The sequence below is a fragment of the Salvelinus sp. IW2-2015 genome, linkage group LG4q.1:29 (genome assembly GCF_002910315.2).
Source record: "Salvelinus sp. IW2-2015 linkage group LG4q.1:29, ASM291031v2, whole genome shotgun sequence".
NCBI lineage: Eukaryota > Metazoa > Chordata > Actinopteri > Salmoniformes > Salmonidae > Salvelinus > Salvelinus sp. IW2-2015.
Window position 1 is genome coordinate 75899030 of NC_036842.1, and position 20896 is coordinate 75919925.

Below are 20896 nucleotides of genomic sequence, written 5' to 3' on the forward strand. Positions count from 1 at the left end.
GCCAACATGTTCTCAGCATATGTGGAAACTCCTTCAAGACTTTTAGAAAAGCATTCCTCATGAAGCTGGTTGAAAGAATGCCAAGAGTGTGCAAAGCTGTCATCAAGGCAAAGGGTGGTTACTACATGATTCCATATGTGTTATTTCATAGTTTTGATGTCTTCACTATTATTCTAAGTTGTAGAAAATAGTAAAAATAAAGCAACGAGTAGGTGTGTCCAAACTGGTACTGTATATGTCTACCGTGTTGGCTTGGGTTTGATTCCTGCCCACACCCTTCTGGCACAAGTAACTCAATCCCCACGATTGACTTGGTTTAGTTACACATTTCCAATATGGACAGTCTAGGATAGAGTACCCCCAATCTTGATAAGAAATGACCACACCAGGCACTTTTGGATAACATAAATAGGAAACAAATAATATAATAACAGTAGGCTACACCAACATTAGTTTACATTCATACAAAGTGTCGATGAATTGCACAGGAGATTTACCATGGTAACCAGGAAAGATGATTTTGTTGAGCTGGACACTTTTCTTTAATAATGTACAACAAAATTTTTCTTTGATGTGTAAATTATCAGAGAATTAGTTTTAACATCATATTTTGCACTTCTCCAGAAATAGCAGAAGATATTCCATTGTATTCGAGCCATGTGTGTTTCAACATAAAACTCATGAATGGTGAATCTTTCTAATAAGTTTGGTTTTTAATGAAATTAAACAAAAAACAATCAATCTGTTTTAAAACAGCAATGTTTCTTAATAGGATTTGGTCAAAAACACAATATCATGAATCGAATGTCTTGTTTCTATGAGCATAAGGCAATGTTAAACATGTAGGACTAAGGCTCTTCGACCTGAGGCATGGATGTTTTTCCTATCCATTGAACATAGTTTAATTAAAGTATACAGTAACCCTACACTAGGCCTAGTTATAACAAACATGTAGCCAATCTAGTTTTTGTTATTGACTTTAACATGGAAATATTTGTCTACACACATTCCATTCACATTTCTAAATGCACTGCATATTCGAGCCATGAACAATTGGACAATGCCCAAACGTTAAACTCTATAATAATATTAGCCTACCATCACCATTTATATGGCCTGTTAGTGACCTTGCCATTTGAAAGGTAAACAAACCGGTCAATAGCCGAGGCTACCAAGGACACCGATTCAGAAAAATAATGTCCAATATAAAGAAAAAACGTGAATGTCTGTTGACTGTTTTGCTGCTCATTATATTTGAATAAGACATTGGTTATAGGCTACTGATTAGGCTACTGATTAGGCTACTGTGCGCCTCCTCTAGCAAAATCGATGCCATAACCAACTGCGTTACTGCCAAGACCAGCGACCAGTGAGTATTAAATATCATCAGTAGCGCTGCTGGGAATTTGCACTTTGGCACAAAGACACACCTACAATATTTCCACCCCTCCCACCTCAGCACAAGCGAGTTGATATAAAAACGGTAAATTACTGGCACCAGGGTTATAAAATAGCAGAGCACTGGCTTTTACAAGTCGAAATTGCCCAAGAATGTGTGTTTTGAACCTGCACTGCCTTAACACCAGCCAAAAATAGAGTCCACAGTGTTATTACTAATGCTATGTAGAAATACGATATGAGCTGATGTTTAGTCAACATGGGTGAAATACTGTATACTGTTATGTTTTAATTACACTTTATAGGTGACTTTCAGGCAGACATCACACCACAATGTACTACAATTCAGGAGCCATCAACTAAATAAACATTCCAATAGATGTAGCAACATTTAATGTGTGAAAGATGAGAGTAGAGAGAGAGAGAGAGATGATAAGAAAGAGAGAGATGAAAGAGAGAGGAGATAAAGAGTTTATACCTGTCTCTTTCAATTAAAAGTACATTTATTTGCAGTGGTGTAAAGTACTTAAGTAAAAATACTTAAGTACTACTTAAGTCGTTTTTTGAGGTATTTGTACTTTCTTGACTATTTATAGTTTGATTACTTTTACTTCACTACATTCCTAAAGAGTGGAGATGTCCATTGTTTTGGCTGTGTCATAGGAAATCCCCTAGCTACTGCATAATAAGCACTTAGTGTTGTTAGGTTCTTATTTTTCAGAGTAAATAACTCACGGACACTAGAGAAGCTTTAACCAAGTTTAATTCTTCCCAAAGGTTCTGTACAGCTGTATTCAGACAGCAAAACATTTCTCCCCATCACAGTTATATACATCCTACTTAAGACACGCCTTCTCTCCATTCCTTACATCTTATTGTTCAACAGAAAGAGGTAACAGGATACCAAACCCTTATTACTCCCTTAAGTTAAGGGAATTGTCCAAACCTCCTGACCTCAACCCTCACCTCCTGACCTCAACCCCTCCTTCAACTAATCCACAGATATCCATCTGTCTTCCCTATATCAACACGTCGCTCTCCTCTCCTCCATCAAACACATTCCAAAGCCTTCTGGCTTTCTACAGAGAACCCTTAACTTCTGACATAAAAACCCATTCTCTTCCACTCCTTATCATTTAGTTAATATCTCAATGTTCAAAGTTTAGCCGTTTCCAACAGTGTTAATCAGTAATACAGATATAAAGCACAATACACTGAGATATGAACACCTCTCCAAGGTCATGAATAACAATGTGCAGGGAAATACTTCTCCAGATATTTACCAGATTGTCTATTTTAATGTTAACATAATTGGAGAATAGTTTCTACACTGATACAGAAACAACAGTCCTGTAAAGAGCGCTCACAAAGGCCTGAATAGTTTATTTTCACACAGCCTTCATATTTGATGACATAACAAATTCTGTCCTGCTGGTCAAGAGCTTGTGTGTGTGTGGGTGTGGGTTGTGGGTGTGTGTGTGGTGTGTGTGTGTGTGTGTGTGTGTGTGTGTGTGTGTGTGTGTGTGTGTGTGTGTGTGTGTGTGTGTGTGTGTGTGTGTTGTGTGTGTTGTGTGTGTGTGTGTTGGTGTGTGTGTGTGTGTGCGCGTGTGTGTGTGTGCGGTGTGCGTGGCGTGTGTGTGTGTAACTAGTCATGATTGTTGATTTAGCATGATTTTGTTACTGATTGAGCTTATGGTATGCAGTTCTGCCCTGATTTAGACAGTTATCTAGCTTCACATTTCTACCCCCGATGTATTTTCTGACTTACCCTGCTTCACTGTGGCTCTGTATACATCTGTACTAGGCCCTGTCTGGACTGTCCTGTTCTCACTAGAAAACCTGCAATGCAGCATTTCCCTCTGAGCCTCCCAGTCTCTTACCAATGACGTAGAGAGCTGAGCCTCTGTTGGAACTAATGGACCACAGATATACAGATGTTTTATAGAAACTAAGAAAACAGGATGATGAGCTCATTTAAGCACTGTTGTGTCTGTAAAYTGGGGWCCTGAAAACATAGAGAATAGTGCTGAACTYCTCTGTCTGCTTAGAGAGCAAAGCAAAAKATGGAGGGTGTRTGAGWKCTTGTGTCTTGTGTGTCTGGTGAATGAGRCACAGACCSAGACAGACAGTGACAGGCCATATCTCAGAGCAGGCTTCCCCAGGGTCGGAGCAATCTGTGTGGACATGAGTCAGAGAGATGCTCCCCTTTGAAGGGTGGAGGGGTCAGGTACATGTATTTATTTTTATTTCACCTTTATTTAACCAGGTAGGCTAGTTGAGAACAAGTTATCATTTACAACTGCGACCTGGCCAAGATAAAGCATAGCAATTCGACACATACAACAACACAGAGTTACACATGGAGTAAAACAAACATACAGTCAATAATACAGTAGAACAAAAGAAAATGAGGTACGATAAGGGAGTTAAGACAATAAATAGGCCATTGTGGCGAAATAATTACATTATTGCAATTAAACACTGGAATGGTAGATGTGCAGAATATGAATGTGCAAGTAGAGATACTGGGGTGCAAAAGAGCAAGATAAATAAATAAATACAGTATGGGGATGAGGTAGGTAGATAGATGGGCTGTTTACAGATGGGCTATGTACAGGTGGAGTGATCTGTGAGCTGCTCTGACAGCTGGTGCTTAAAGCTAGTGAGGGAGACATGAGGACGGGGGGTGAAATCCCAAACTGGTGTGTGTCTCTGCTATCTCTGCTCCTGACATAATCAGTTTAAGCCAGTTTATGATGGTGGGTGTGGTGTGTCTACTATCTGTGTGTACTTTTAACGTTCTCCCTCCTGTTCTTCCAGGCCTTCCCATGACATTAGTCTTGAGGAGTTTGATGATGAGGATCTGTCTGAAATCACAGACGACTGTGGAATAGGACTCAACTATGACTCTGATCCCTATGAAAAGGTAAGACACAAACACACACGCATACATACACATGCAAGAATGCACACAGAAAAATGCACAGGCACACGCACACAAATGTAATGTAGTGAAACAGCAGGTCTGTAATTAAAATAACTTTTCTGGTGGCTATTCTGCTCTCATCATTAAATAGATTAACTTGCAGATGGCTACAAACTACTGCTGCAAACTACTAAAATCTCCTCATATAGAATACAACAAAAATACTTCTGTTTGGCTTGCTGTTTGGGGTTTTAGGCTGTGTTTCTGTATATCACCTTGTGACAACGGCTGATGTAAAAAGGGCTTCATAAATACATTTAATTGATTGATGACTTCCTACACATTTGAAGCAAAGCAACTTGTATGTCAGACTGTTCGTGTTTCTTTGTGCGGCTGTGTCAACACATGGTGCTCATGGCTTTTATTAACAGTTGCTATTGGTGACTGCCGCTCCCCTTAGGTAGTTAATAACAAGTAGAGAGAGAGGGTGAGATAGAGAAAGATCGAAAATGAGAGAGAGAGAGAGAGAGAGAGAGAGTGAGAGAGTGATAGACTCTGCCAATGTATGTGTTGCTCTGCTTATCTCTTATATAAGTGGCAGTGTAACTAGCTGTTAATACCTGTGTGACCAGTGCTGCCATCATTACATTAGTGACCTTATAGATGCACTAAGCACAGCCCTGCTCTTTCATTTCCATCCTATCGACATCAGCTCCAACATCAGAGCAGAATATGAGTGGTACTGTACTGTAATGTACAACTCAGATCCCCTCTTAGAGACCGAGATCTGGTAGGAATAATCCAGTCCTGTACTACTGGAGAAGCACTGGGTCTGTTTCCTCTCTATCATATCTCCCCCTCTCTCTCCCCTGTTCTCTCCGTCTTTGTCTCCCCCTCTCTCTCTCTCCCTTCCCCCTCTCTCTCCCCTGTTCTCTCCGTCTTTGTCTCCCCCTCTCTCTCTCTCCCTTCCCCCTCTCTCTCCCCTGTTCTCTCCGTCTTGTCTCCCCCTCTCTCTCTCTCCCTTCCCCTCTCTCTCCCCTGTTCTCTCCGTCTTTGTCTCCCCCTCTCTCTCTCTCCCTTCCCCCTCTCTCTCCCCTGTTCCTCCGTTGCTTTGTCTCCCCTCTCTCTCTCCCTTCTCCCCCTTCCTCTTCTCCCTTCTCCCCCGTTCTCTCTGTCTTTGTCTCCCCCTCTCTCCTGAGGATGTGAATGTTTATTTGTGTGGCTCTGAGCCATGCTGCAGCACAGGGTGAATGATCCTGTGGCAGTTTGCTGCTATGCAGAGGCAACCTTCCCTCCTCCTCATCATTTCCTTCTACCTCTCCTCCCCTCTCTCCCTTGTCTGCCCATTCCTTCCTCCTGCTATGCAGAGCTCCGCTCAGAGAAAACCTCCCTCCTCCTACCTCGAAACCCCTCCTCTCTTCCTCATTCCTCTTCCTCTCTTCCTCCTCTTTTCCTCCCTCGAATCCCCACTGTATGTGTAGGGATACAGGATACAGGGATTAGAGAGAGAGAAGAGAGAGAGAGAGAGAGAGAGAGAGAGAGAGAGAGAGAGAGAGAGAGAGAGAGAGGAGAGAGACAAACACAGTCATATTTATAGATGTCCACTCTCTCCACTGTCATCAAGGATCAGATTGTAGTCGTTCAATTTATTTGGGTTATCATGACCTCTTCTTATTGATCTGGTGATGTTTTACTGTAGATAAATGATGTCACATGTCAATGTTTAGATGTCCTCAATGGAGTAATACTGTTATGAGTACATTATGATATCATACTTAAAAAAAAAAAACACTACCATTTACACAAGCTTAACTCTGGTCGGAATCAGCCCATATGAGCTGTGATGGGCTTCTTGCTGTAGCTGTGCTGTGTGTTATGGCTAACAGCCTCTGTTTTAGCCATGTTCATTAGAGAAGGCTGCTCTCTCTCTCTCTCTCACTCTCCTCTATCAGAAACCAACCCTAGAGAGAGGAGAGAAGAGAGAGAGAGAGAGAGAGAGAGAGAGAGAGAGAAGAGAGAGAGAGAGAGAGAGAGAGAGATAACCCAACGGTGCAGATAACCCAACGGTGCACACAGTCCCAGTCTGCTCAGTTCAAAGATGTGTGGGTGTATGCCAGAGATGGTGTTACTCTGTGTTATGTTACATAATCAACCCCACCCCCACCACATTGCTCATCCCCACAGAAACTAATCCTGCTGACATCAGACCAACACTCTGGATTAAACACAGAGCTTCAAAGTTTGTGCGTGTGTGCGTTTCAAGTTGTTGTACTGTTGGAAGGTGAACCTTCGCCCCAGTCTGAGATCCCGAGTGCTGTGGAGCAGGTTTTCATTAAAGATCTCTCTGTACTTTGCTCCGTTCATCCTTCCCTCGATCCTGACTAGTCTCCCAGTCCCTGAAACTTCCCCACACCATGATGCATGCACCATTATTCATGGAGCTCAGAGTGACCATTGGATTCTTGGTTACCTCCCTGACCAAGGCCCTTCTCCTCTGATTTTTCAATTTGGCTGGGCGGCCAGCTCTAGGAAGAGTCTTGGTGGTTCCAAACTTCTTCAATTTAAGAATGATGGTGGCCACTGTGTTCTTGGGAACCTTCAATGCTGCAGAAATATTTTGGTGCCCTTCCCCAGATCTGTGCCTCGACGTATTCCTTTCTCAGAGCTCTACAGACAATTCCTTCAACCTCATGGCTTGGTTTTTGCTCTGACATGCACTGTCAACTGTGGGACCTTACATATACAGGTGTGTGCTTTTCCAAATCATGTCCAATCAATTGAATTTACCACAGGTGGACTCAGTCAAGTTGTAGAAACATCTCAATGATGATCAATGGAAACAGGATGCACCTGAGCTCAATTTCGAGTCTCATAGCAAAGGGTCTGAATACTTATGTAAATAAGGTTTTTATTTTTTTATTTTTTATACATTTGCAAAAAAATCAAAAAAATGTTTTTGGGGGTCATTATGGGGTATTGTCTGTAGATTGATGAGGGGTAAAAAATTATTTTGTAAATTTAAGAATAAGGCTGTAACGTAACAAAATGTGGAAAAGGGGAGGGGATCTGAATACTTTCCGAATGCACTATACATATACACATACACAAACACACAAATGTTGGCACGTGTGTATACTAACAGAAACCACTGACTGTGTGAGAGAGGCTTAACGACTGACGATGGCTTGAGACTGGTAGATGACAATCACCCAATCAAATACACTAAACAAACACACACACATACCATCATAAACTGGCTTAAACTGATTATGTCAGGAACAGAGATATGAGTCTTCAATCATCTAATTTCTTAAAATACCAGAAAGGGCATTTAGTTGTCAGAGAAGATTTGAAAGCTTTAAAATGTCATGTTTTGACAACATAAGCCCATGCCTCCCTCCATCCTATTGGTGGAAACTGTTGTAGTTACTAATGTATTTTTGAAGATGACACAGAATGCTTTGAGAATGAAGAAAACATAGATATTTTCATGTGTGTAATGATGTTTTTCCACTTGGTTGAACTGTTGGAGTAAGCTGCGATACTTACATGCCAGCACATACACATGCTGCACATACATACAGAAATAATCAACCTAATAATTGTTAATTTCCCCATCACACACATAGAAGCAAATCCAGTGGTTTGTAATCCCTAATATTGACATTCTGAATAACATGAATGATTATGTTGTAGTAGTATTATTTTTACTAACTTGGGAACTTTCACAGGTAAACATGTTCTCACTGTGATTCTTATGCAGATTGAGTAAAGAGGAGAGGAGGGGAGAGGAGAGAACACTGGCCTACATTTCCCATAATGCTTCAGTGGAGAGGAGAGGGAGGTTATCCCTGAGTCTGATTTCTCCTGACAGTTTCTGCATGTGTCCCTGCAGTCTCATGACCTGACTGTCTGTCTGTGTCTGGGAGTTAGAAATAAGCTACACCACCCCCCCTTTCCTTCACCCGGCGCTTATCATTCTATCGTGTCTTCTTCAGATATCGTTTACAGTTCATTTTCCCAATGGCACTTGTAACTTTTGCCTGTCACATTTCATGGCCCTTGATAATGTCCCCATTTTAATATCCAAGTAGATATTTCCGTTTATCCCACGTACACGATTCTCTCACCTGAGCTTGTTCTCTCTCTCCACGCTCACTCCACACGCGCTCTCAGCACCCCGGCCCTGGTTTATGGCTCAGACTCAGATAGGAGTGGTAAAAGTCACTGTCTCTCATTGCACGTCTTTGTCGCTCTTTCTTCAGCCGGTTAGGGAGGGTTGTGAGGTTACATTTCATTACATTTCTGTTTCAGGAAACCAGACAAACATTGACTATATGATGAATTAAGACATTAACCTTTTCTTAATACCATCTCTTTGACAAATGTCAAAAATCATAACATAATGTTACTGCTAAAACTTTTTTCTATATTAGCCCATACTCCCTTATTCTACTGGCGACCTCTAGGAAGAGTTACCAGATCCTGAAGTTAGCACCCTAACCCCTCGCAAAATTCCCACTCCAGGATCCCAATCTGGTGAAATTTTTATCCCCAAAAAACACAACATGAAATCAGCAATACACATATCACAATCCATTTGAAGTAACTGTCATCCCTTATTAACATATATTTTCCTTTCTATGTGCAGCCTGAACACAGTACTACTGTATAAGTACCCAAAAACCATGACCTCAGGGAACCGGTAATTTTCCCCTTTCACACACGTGATTAAAACTTCTTAAGACTAGGGGGCGGTATTTTAGTTTTTGGCTAAAAAACGAACCCATTTGAAACTGCCTATTTCTCAGCCCCCGAAACTAGAATATGCATATAATTGTCAGATTAGGATAGAAAACATTCTAAAGTATCCAAAACTGTCTTAATATTGTCTGTGAGTTAAACAGAACTGATATTGCAGGCGAAAACCGGAGGAAAATCCAATCAGGAAGCGCCCCTGTTTTTGAAACCTCTCTGTTCCTATGCATCCCTATTGCCCATTTAAAGGGATATCAACCAGACGTCTTTTTCTATGGCTTCCCTAAGGTGTCAACAGCCTTTAGACATAGTTTCAGGCTTTTATTTTGAAGAATGAGCGTGAACGACCACATTGCGTAAGTGGATAGGTGGGGGCTCTCAGAGTGAGTTGTGCGCAAAAGGGAAAGGCAGCCATTGTTACTCCCGGTCCTAGTGAAAAGCCAACTGTCCCGGTTGATATATTATCGAATAGATATTTGAAAAACACCCTGAGGATGGATTATAAAAAATGTTTGACATGTTTCTGTGGACATTATGGATATAATTTGGAATTTTTGCCTGCGTTGTCGTGACCGCTCTTTCAGGAAGATTCCTGGGCATAACGCAGCAAACTAACGGAGGTATTTGGATATAAAAAATATCTTTATGGAACAAAAGKAACATTTGTTGTCTAACTGGGAGTCTCGTGAGGGAAAACATCCGAAGATCATCAAAGGTAAACGATTAATTTGATTGCTTTTCTGATTTTCGTGACCAAGTTACCTGATGCTAAGTGTACTTATTGTTTTGTCGAGCGATCGATAAACTTACACAAACGCTTGTATTGCTTTCGCTGTAAAGCATAATTTCAAAATCTGAGACGACAGGTGGATTAACAAAAGGCTAAGCTGTGTTTTGCAATATTGCACTTGTGATTTCATGAATATGAATATTTTCTAGTAATATTATTTACCTGTGGCGCTATGCTACGCTATGCTAGTCAGCGTTTCTGATGACAATTAACCCGGATCCGGGATGGGTGGTTCAGAAAGGTTAAACAAAAACATGTTAAATCAAAAATAAACAAATTTGAATAACTAATCAACTTAGAATTACAACTCTTTATAACTCCCTATGGAAATAATAACAATCTCCTAAAGTAATGGTGACGGTGAATTGAAATCAAATAAAGAATTCAGGGAGGCAATTATGACTTGGCACAAGGACATAAAACCAGAATCAAAAGCTCAATATACCAGCGTTTTGATGTCAGCATTCTATCAACAGAAAATGAATCACGATAAACCCGGAATGAATACGGGGTTAGTAGATTTAATTCAAGACGATGTTTTGAGAGTGGAATATAACTCAACTCGCAGACGTAGAAGGGGTTTCAATGGCCAGGATAAAACTAAGAAACGTAGAGAAAAAAACATCAAAGCGTAAGGAGATAGTCCCACATCTAAAACAGGGAGCTATCGGGCATTGGAAGAATGAGTGTAAGGTGATACTGGAACCTAGTGCTTTAGCAGGAAATGCAGCTATACAAGAGTTTGCATCTTTTTCAAAAGAGCAACAACTAATCATTTTGAGATTAGCAAGAATGGAATTTTCACCTAGCGGTGTATAGTCTCTGTTCGATCAATAAGTGGTTCAAAGAGATTACAGTTTCTATGTGATGGAAGACGTATGAGATCACGTTTTACCTAACTTTTAGTTGAGTACCGATGGGATTTACAAATAGTCCCACTTGGTATCATTTTGCATTGAAACAATCATTAAAAGGTTGTAATGGTAGGTTCTGTGTTGGTACAATACGTGGATGATTTATTAGTGTCAAAAGACAACGAAACTCATATGCGAGACCGCACCACATTGATAGACAATTTGGCGGAACAGGGTCATAAAGCACAACTAGCAAAGCAAGAGGTAACATATTTGGGGGTTTTGATTTCTAAGGGCAAGATACACATTACCCGGGATCGGGTAGAAACAATGTGTTCTTTGGCACGGCCAAACACTCCTCGCATGCTCAGGAAAACTTTAGGAGTTTTCAATTTTGTTACACATTTTATTTCGTCATTCTCTGAAACTGCTGAGACACGTACAGAGTTGACGAAAGGGGGAAGGGTCCCCATGAGAGGAGAGAGTGGAATGAAGAGTGTGAGGAAGCGTTTGTCGAGTTAAAGAAGCATTTTGTCAAGTGCCAGCATTGCCATTGCCAAATCTAAAATGATCTGTTTTAACATTTTTGTTAATGAACAGGAGGGACGTTGTGACGTGGTGGTTGCACAGAGTTGTGGGGTAGAGAGAGACCAGTAATGTACTGGAGTAAATCATTGATTTGGTGGCAAAAGGAATGCCACCGTGCCTTAGGGCGGTACAGGCGACTGAAATGGTGTTGCATAACACGGCTTCCATTACAATGGCCAAAAAGTAGATTTGTATGTTCCACACGCAGTAGCAACCATAGTGAACAGCACGAAAGCACAACATGTTGCTGGTGCAAGATGGACAAAATGCGAGTTAACGTTAAATGGGGAAAATCTACAATTTCATAAGATTGGTGCTTTGAAACCTGCGTCGTTAATGCTGTTGCATGGGGAGGGTGAATCGCATACATGTGACCCAGATCAGATTACTCCAAAACCTAGGCCTGATTTGCAAGAGACAGCATTGGAATCGGGAAAATTATTGTATACAGATGGCTCTAGTCACATGAACACAGAAGAGAAGAGAGTAACGATTTGTGTAACAAATGTGTAACAAAATTGAAAAAGCCTAAAGTTTTCCTGAGCATGCGAGGAGTGTTTGGCCGTGCCAAAGAACACATTGTTTCTACCCGATCCCGGGTAATGTGTATCTTGCCCTTAGAAATCAAAACCCCCAAATATGTTACCTCTTGCTTTGCTAGTTGTGCTTTATGACCCTGTTCCGCCAAATTGTCTATCAATGTGGTGCGGTCTCGCATATGAGTTTCGTTGTCTTTTGACACTAATAACGAATCATCCACGTATTGTACCAACACAGAACCTACCATTACAACCTTTTAATGATTGTTTCAATGCAAAATGATACCAAGTGGGACTATTTGTAAATCCCATCGGTACTCAACTAAAAGTTAGGTAAAACGTGATCTCATACGTCTTCCATCACATAGAAACTGTAATCTCTATGAACCACTTATTGATCGAACAGAGACTATACACCGCTAGGTGAAAATTCCATTCTTGCTAATCTCAAAATGATTAGTTGTTGCTCTTTTGAAAAAGATGCAAACTCTTGTATAGCTGCATTTCCTGCTAAAGCACTAGGTTCCAGTATCACCTTACACTCATTCTTCCAATGCCCGATAGCTCCCTGTTTTAGATGTGGGACTATCTCCTTACGCTTTGATGTTTTTTTCTCTACGTTTCTTAGTTTTATCCTGGCCATTGAAACCCCTTCTACGTCTGCGAGTTGAGTTATATTCCACTCTCAAAACATCGTCTTGAATTAAATCTACTAACCCCGTATTCATCGTGATGCATTTTCTGTTGATAGAATGCTGACATCAAAATGCTGGTATATTGAGCTTTTGATTCTGGTTTTATGTCCTTGTGCCAAGTCATAATTGCCTCCCTGAATTCTTTATTTGATTTCAATTCACCGTCAGCAGGAAAATGTTGTCCACTTTTATCTAATTTGCAAAATGTTTCCCATATTCCAGCCGAATTAGTAGAATGCTCGTGTGCTTCTTTTAGTGCTTCCATGGCTTTATTAAACTCTGCTAGCTCTATTTTACAGGGAGAAACAGGTCCGTTTGTTGCCATATCAATAGTTATTATTCCCTAAACACTCTCCCGACAGTGTTCAGGGTATTTCAGATTTCTTCACTCCCGTCTATAATACACACCTTCTTTTAACTTCTAATTGCACACAATCCCGGATCCGGGAGCACCCCCATCAGTAAAAAAGCTGACTAGCATAGCCTAGCATAGCGTCACAAGTAAATACTAGCATCTAAATATCATTAAATCACAAGTCCAAGACACCAGATGAAAGATACACATCTTGTGAATCCAGACATCATTTCTGATTTTTAAAATGTTTTACAGGGAAGACACAATATGTAAATCTATTAGCTAACCACGATAGCAAAAGACACCAAAACTTTTTTTTCTCCACATTTTTTCCTGCATAGGTAGCGGATCAGACGAATTTCGACACATAAAGCATAGTAAATAGGCCATACCGCAAGAACAGACTTCATGCAATGACAGTCTGTAACCTAATTCTATTGTATAGCAATATGCTTTTTGTTAGAAAAATGGCCATATTTCAGGTATAAATAACGTTCTACATTTGCAGTCTCGCAATCGTGGAAATAAGTGCTGAAGCAGCCAGGAATAATTACAGAAGACGCAAAGCAGTCAAATACCCTAAATTATTGCATCATAAACACGATTTCTGAAAAAATACCAGACAGCGTGACACAATGAAAGACCAAACATCCTTGTTGAAATCCAGCGCAATATTCAGATTTTTAAGTGTATTAATCATGCAGCGAAAACAGCAATTATATCATTACTAGCTTACCGACAATAGCGAGAAACCAACCGTTGTATCCGGCAGTAAAGGTTAGCGAATCCCTAGACAGAACCCAGCTAAAAGAATACTATAATTTTTGACTAACTACCTTTCAATAATCTGTCTCATCAGATGACAGTCCCTGTAACATCATATTACACAATGCAATGGAATTGTGTCGAAATTGTGCATATTTAACACACAAATCGTGGTTAAAGAGAATGTGATTAGTGTCAGAACTTCAAGCAATCGTCCGGCGCCACTGGAGGGCACCTAATCTAATCGTAGACTAATCATAGAATACTTGACTAAAAAACAGGTTGGACAGGCAAATGAAAGATAGCATTAGTTCTTAATGCAATCGCTGGTTAGATTTTTTAAATTAACGTTATCTTACGATATACAGAAGCGTGGCGCTAAAGGCGAGACCGGGCACCTCAATTCAGGGCGGAATTATTGTTTCACATTTTTCAACATAAATACGAATTAATAGCATAAAGACCTCTTACTCATTTGTGAGATCTCCATCAGAATCTTGGCAGAGGGTGTCCTTTGTCCAGAACAAATCGTCTTTGGTTGAAAGATGTCGTCTTCAACCGTGTTAATTAGCAAGCTAATTAGCCATATGCCGGAGAGTGTCCAACTCGCGGACGACGCATGAACAAAGAAATTCCAGAAAACTCGCAATAAACGGCTATAGAACTGCTATAGTCGGTTTCAAATTAACTACCTTATGAAGTTTTTGAGACAAAAACAAAATGAAATCAGAGCCGGAGATATAGAAAACTGCTAAAACCGAAAGCTTTTCAGGACGCCATGCTTGGTGTCATTCCTGGCGTCAGGCCCCCGCTCGAAAAGGTCGTACTTCCGTTCCAAGAGGATTTTACTCCCCAGATGTGCTATCCACTCCATTCAAAGTCTCACCGCTTACTGAACATCAGGGAAGCGTAGTGCACTGGCATGTAGCCCCATAGCTTACAACGGGAATTTATAAACCGACCCTGGAACAGAGACCTCGATTTCAGAAAATCATCACTTCTTGACAGGAAGTGAGTTGCAGAATGGAGTTCTGTTTCACTCAGAGGAAATAATTCAAACCGGTTTTAGAAAACTAGAGAGTGTTTTCCATCCAATCAGTGAAATAATATATGCATATTGCACCGAGCAAGAATTGAGTACGAGGAGTTTAATTTGGGAACAAATTTTTACAAAGTCGAAAATGGCGCCCCTATTGAGAAAAGGTTTTTTAAAGACACCCTCCTTTTTTCCAGTCCTTGCATCTTAACAACATCAACATACTCAAAGATTTTCTACACACATAATATCTTGTGCTCAATTTTCTAACATCTGTGGCATTGGCTCACAGGCAAACAGGCAAGGGAATAAAAATAAATATGCTAGAACTCATTTCTTGAATTCTAAATATCAGACATTTGAAAGCTCTAATTTGACCATCATAATACCTCTGATGGCAGCAAGCATTAATTATGGTCAATTTAGACTGAGAATAGTATCTAATTATGGGTAAAGGGTGATAATAAGTATAGCCAGTTATAATTAGCAGATTAGCAGATTATAAAAAATAAGATCAGTCTTTACGTGGCTAAAAGAGAAGCAATTTAACATAGTACTGTTTACAGGAAACTCACTCACATCCTTAAATGAAGTTGCGTGGAAAAAGATGGGGTGGTGAAATAATATCTGTCATGGAAAAGGAACTCAAAAGGTGTGATGATGATTAATTAAGCAAAAATTTATCCAAATCCTGAATGTGCACAATGTCAAAGAATGGAGTCGCAGGGAAAGGATGGATCTTGTTGAAGTATGAAGTGGAACGTAAAACAGAGAGGATTGCTCATGCTAACTTTTGTCAAATAGGCGGAAGCTGTTAGCATTATTTTTTTTTTTACATTTCCAAATTCAAACTGCCTCGTACATCAATTCTTTGATCGGATAGCAGATATGCATATTATTGTTATTATTGGGATAGAAAGACCAGTCTCATAGTTTCTATAAGGAGTTTGAGAACTTTTGTCGTCTGAGGTGGTACAAGAACATTTCTACAGCACTTTTCAATGACAGGGTTTAGCATTAAGAAATTTTTACCTCTGATCTGGGGTTGTTTATACGTGCCCACGGAATGCTATGAAGAAAACGCACTGCGCCTTACGCTTCTTCCCTCTGGGTGTCTTGTACGTCATCACGTTTTCAATGAAATCGATGGGACTTCCAGCCATTATAAATGACAAAATGTACAGAGAACCGCCTTTCTCAACTTGCGCCTCAAGCGTGAAGCGGCCATTCGGCACCTGTCTCTCGTTCCAAGTCCGTTTTTCTAACACAGCAATATGTTCTCCGTCCATGTTTTTCAAGTCGTTTATACGTTGTTAAAAACATCAATAATGTACGTTGAATTTAGCCGTTTTATAATCAATTTATATCCGCTTAGTGCGTTTTGAGGAATTCTGTTGTTGTCGCGTTCCCTGAAAAGTTTGGACACGTTTTTAGGGAGTCGGTCGTTGCGTGTGCATTCGAAGGAACAGAGGACATCTAATCGACCAAAGACGTTTTATAACATAGCAAAGGATAATTGCCCAAAGAATATTATGGAAGGAACAGGCTTCAAAAGTAAGCAATGATTTAATTAGTGAATAAACCGCTGTTGCTGTCGAACCTAAATTTACGAACGGCATAATTCGCCCTTTTTGTTTGGGTAAATAGCTTCACTTGCCAAGCCCGTGATTGAGAAAGTAAGGAAACTTTAAAACATGTAAATCAAGGCGGTTGCATTAAGAACTAATTTGGTCTTTCGATTCCTGTAAACCGCTGTAATTTCTTTAGTCAAGTTAGTATGGATTAGCTTTCAATTAAACTAGATGTCACTTCTGAATACGATTGCACGGTCGAGACATATTGAGGCTTGATTTCCTAGTATTGTTTACTTGTGGTAACCACGGTTTTGTATGGCTAAATATCCCGCACCTGTTTCGCAAACAAACTGTATATGTATATAGTAAAAATGAATTGTACGGAGTGTCAATCGGAAGAATTCTGAGAAGTTAGTAGAAAAAATTATATCATTTTTGGCGGTGATTACGTTATAGCGCTCTTTGGCCCTGGGAATCGATGCTCTTGGCTACGTTTTTCACATGTGGTAAGGCTTAACTTATTGATTTATTGGGTTTGCGCTGTAAAACGCTTAGAAAATCTCGAAATATGGCCCTGCAAATCACCCAAGAACTGGGCCTTTCCATTGGCTATGCTTGTCTATTCCTTATGACAATGGGTCTTTATGATAGAGTAAAATTAGGCATACACGTGCTGGCTAATCTAGTATTCTAGTCAATTTGTGATGGTCGGTGGCAATTGGTAACACTGTGATTTCTACCTGAAATACTGCACTTTTTCTAACAAATAACTATCCTATTACCATGATATAGATGTTATCAGAGGGTCATCTGATGGTTTTTTTTATAGGTTATTGGCTATCAATATCTTAGTTGAGCCGAATTGGTGGATAGCACCTGAAGGAGTAAGAAACTGATGGAGTTAGAATGTGGTGTATTTGCTTAAGTGGTTAGCTAATAGATTTACATATTGTGTCTTCCCTGTAAAACATTTTAAAAATCTGAAATGGTGGTTTATTCACAAGATTGTGTATCTTTCATTGGTGCTTGGACTTGTGATTTAATGATATTTAGATGCTATATTACTTTTGAAGGCTATGCTAGCTATGCTATGCAGTGTTGGGGTGGGGGGTGCTCCGGATCCGGGTTTCTGAGGCAGTAAAAGTTAGTCTATGATGGTCCAAATCCGGATGATCCAACGTGATTTCCTAAAGGAAATCTCAAATATTATGGACACATTAGAAATAGTGGATATTTGGAGACTAAAAAACCCTGACCTAGTGAGATATACATGGAGGAGACTTAATCAAGCTAGTCACTTTGACTACTTTCTTGTCTCTTTCTCTCTTGCATCAAAGGTTAAGAAAGTTTTATTAGGAGACAGAATGCGATCGGACATCATCTAATTGGCATTCACATAACTTTTATAGATTTTCCACATGGATGGGGGTATTAGAAATGTAATAAAAGTTTACTAGAGGACAACTTATTTTTAATAATGTGTGAAAGTTAAATATTTCGGAAAAATATTTTTGAATTTCACGCGCTGCCTTTTCAGCGGAATGTTGTGGGTGTTCCGCTAGCGGAACCCCTGGGCGAGAAAGGTTAACTACTCCTATAGAAATGGTAGTTTGTCAGGTACTCGGCAGGATGGTCTGATTTCTCTATTATTAAAACAAGACCCAGATGGCAAATATAAAGACTCAGTCTATCTAAAACAACTGGAGGCCCCTTACACTTCAAAGTTGTGATGAAAAAATACTGGCATAGCACTCAGAATTAAAAAGGGTTTCACCAGGTATTGTTCATCCTGATCAGACAGGTTTTTTACATGGATGATACATTGGAGATAATATACCACAACTACTAGAAATAATAGAACATCATGACACATCTAAGAAGCCAGGCCTGGTATTTATAGCGGATTTTGAAAAGGAATTAATTAGATAAAGTAAGACTGGATTTTATTTTGAAATGCCTGTATTTTTTCAATTTCGGTGATTCTCTTCTAAAATAATGTGTAGCAACGTCAGGTGTAAAATAGTAAATTTAAAGAACAGCTACTTCTCAGAGTTTTGAATTGTCAAGAGGAGTTAAACAAGGGTGTCCGCTGTCACCATATCTATTCATTATGGCCATCGAAATGCTAGCTATTAAAATCAGACCCAAAAACCACATTAGAGGATTAGATATCCACGGCTTAAAACAAAGGTGTCCATGTATATCGATGACTCAAGTTTTATATTAAGTCCGCAAGCTAGATCCCTGCAATGTCTCATTGAAGATCTAGATAACTTTTCTGTACTATCTGGACTAAAACCTAATTATGATAAGTGTACAACATTATGTACTGGATCTTTAAAAAATGTAACTTTTACATTACCCTGCAGTTTACCTATAAAATGGGCTGATGGTGAAGTAGACATACTTGGTATTCATATCACAAAATATGTAAATAAGCTCTCCACAATGAATTTCATTAGAAAACGTGTATAGACAAGATCATGCAACCATGGAGAGGTAAATACAGTGGCTTGCGAAAGTATTCACCCCCTTGGCATTTTTCCTATTTTGTTGCCTTACAACCTGGAATTAAAATAGATTTTTTGGGGGGGTTGTATCAATTGATTTACACAACATGCCTACCTCTTTGAAGATGCAAAATAATTTTTATTGTGAAACAAACAAGAAATAAGACAAGAAACCAGAAAACTTGAGCGTAAATAACTATTCACCCCCCAAAGCCAATACTTTGTAGAGTCACCTTTTGCAGCTATTACAGCTGCAAGTCTCTTCGGGTATGTCTCTATAAGCTTGGAACATCTAGCCACTGGGATTTTTGCCCATTCATCAAGGCAAAACTGCTCCAGCTCCTTCATTTTGGATGGGTTCCACTGGTGTACAGCAACCTTTAAGTCATACCACAGATTCTCAATTAGATTGAGGTCTGGGCTTTGACTAGGCCATTCCAAGACATTTAAATGTTTCCCCTTAAACCACTTGAGTGTTGCTTTAGCAGTATCCTTAGGGTCATTGTCCTGCTGGAAGGTGAACCTCCGTCCCAGTCTCAAATCTCTGGAAGACTGAAACAGGTTTACAGGCATCCATCATTCCTTCAATTCCCAGGCCCTGCCGATGAAAAACATCCCCACAGCATGATGCTGCCACAACCATGCTTCACTGTGGGGATGGTGTTATCGTAGTGATGAGAGGTGTCGGGTTTGCGCCAGACATAGCGTTTTCCTTGATGGCCAAAAAGCTACATTTTTGTCTCCTCTGACCAGAGTACCTTCTTCCATATGTTTGGGGAGTCTCCCACATGCCTTTTGGCTTATTTTTTTCTTTAAGCAATGGCTTTTTTCTGGCCACTCTTCCGTAAAGCCCAGCTCTGTGGAGTGTACAGCTTAGTGGTCCTATGGATAGATACTCCAATCTCCCGCTGTGGAGTTTTGCAGCTTCTTCAGGGTTATCTTTGGTCTCTTTGTTGCCTCTCTGATTAATGCCTTCCTTGCCTGGTCTGTGGGTTTTGGTGGGCGGCCCTCTCTTGGCAGGTTTGTTGTGGTGCCATATTCTCTCCACTTTTAATAATGTATTTAATGGTGCTCCATGGGATGTTCAAAGTTTCAGATATTTTTTTATAACCCAACCCTGATCTGTACTTCTTAACAACTTTGTCCCTGACCTGTTTGGAGAGCTTCTTGGTCTTCATGGTTTCGCTTACTTGGTGGTTCCCCTTGCTTAGTGGTGTTGCAGACTCTGGGGCCTTTCAGAACAGGTGTATATATACTGAGATCATGTGACACTTAGATTGCACACAGGTGGACTTTATTTAACTAATTATGTGACTTCTGAAGGTAAGTGGTTGCACCAGATCTTATTTAGGGGCTTCATAGAAAAGGGGGTGAATACATACACTATGCACGCACCACTTTTCCGGGGTTTTTTTTGTTATAATTTTTTTGAAACAAGTTATTTTTTAAATTTCGCTTCACCAATTTGGACTATTTTGTGTATGTCCATTACATGAAATCCAAATAAAAATCCATTTAAATTACAGGTTGTAATGCAACAAAATAGGAAAAATGCCATGGGGGATGAATACTTTTCCAAGGCACTGTACCTTTCTATTTATGTAAAAATTTCCCTGATTATCTCCTTAGTCATCTCTCAGGTTACCCACTTACTTATGGCGCTTCGGCGCTTCGTTTTTCAAATCATATGAGCAAAAAAAGATTTAGCTTTATATGGGACGCTAAACCAGACAAAATAAAGTGTGCCTATCTATATAATGAATATGAATTGGGTGGGTTGAGATTATAAAATATAATAACACTAAACCTCTCTCTAAAAGCATCACTTATTCAAAAGTTTTACTTGAACCCTAAATGGTTCTCAAGTAGATTACTAAGAAAAGCTCATCAATTGTTGAAAAATTGCCTTTTTGCCATTTTCGATGAAAAAAAGTTTATTTTTTTCAACTTATCTCTCTTTTTCAAACAAGCATTGCAGAGCTGGCTACAATTTCAATTTCATCCCCCTGAAAAGATAGAACAAATGTTACAACAAATATTATGGCTGAACTCAAATGTGCTGGTTGATAAAATACCAGTATTTATGGGAAAGATGTTTGAAAAGGCTA

General features: G+C 39.8%; 1 protein-coding gene across 1 annotated transcript in view; it reads left to right on the forward strand.

Annotated features, from left to right (window-relative positions):
* Positions 1-20896, forward strand: part of mapk8ip2 (mitogen-activated protein kinase 8 interacting protein 2) — a 62276-nt gene that overhangs the window by 1314 nt on the left and 40066 nt on the right. The window contains exon 2 of the mRNA XM_023983150.2: positions 4219-4324. Within this exon, the coding sequence (XP_023838918.1) occupies positions 4219-4324 (106 nt within the window). The remainder of the gene's footprint in view (positions 1-4218; positions 4325-20896) is intronic.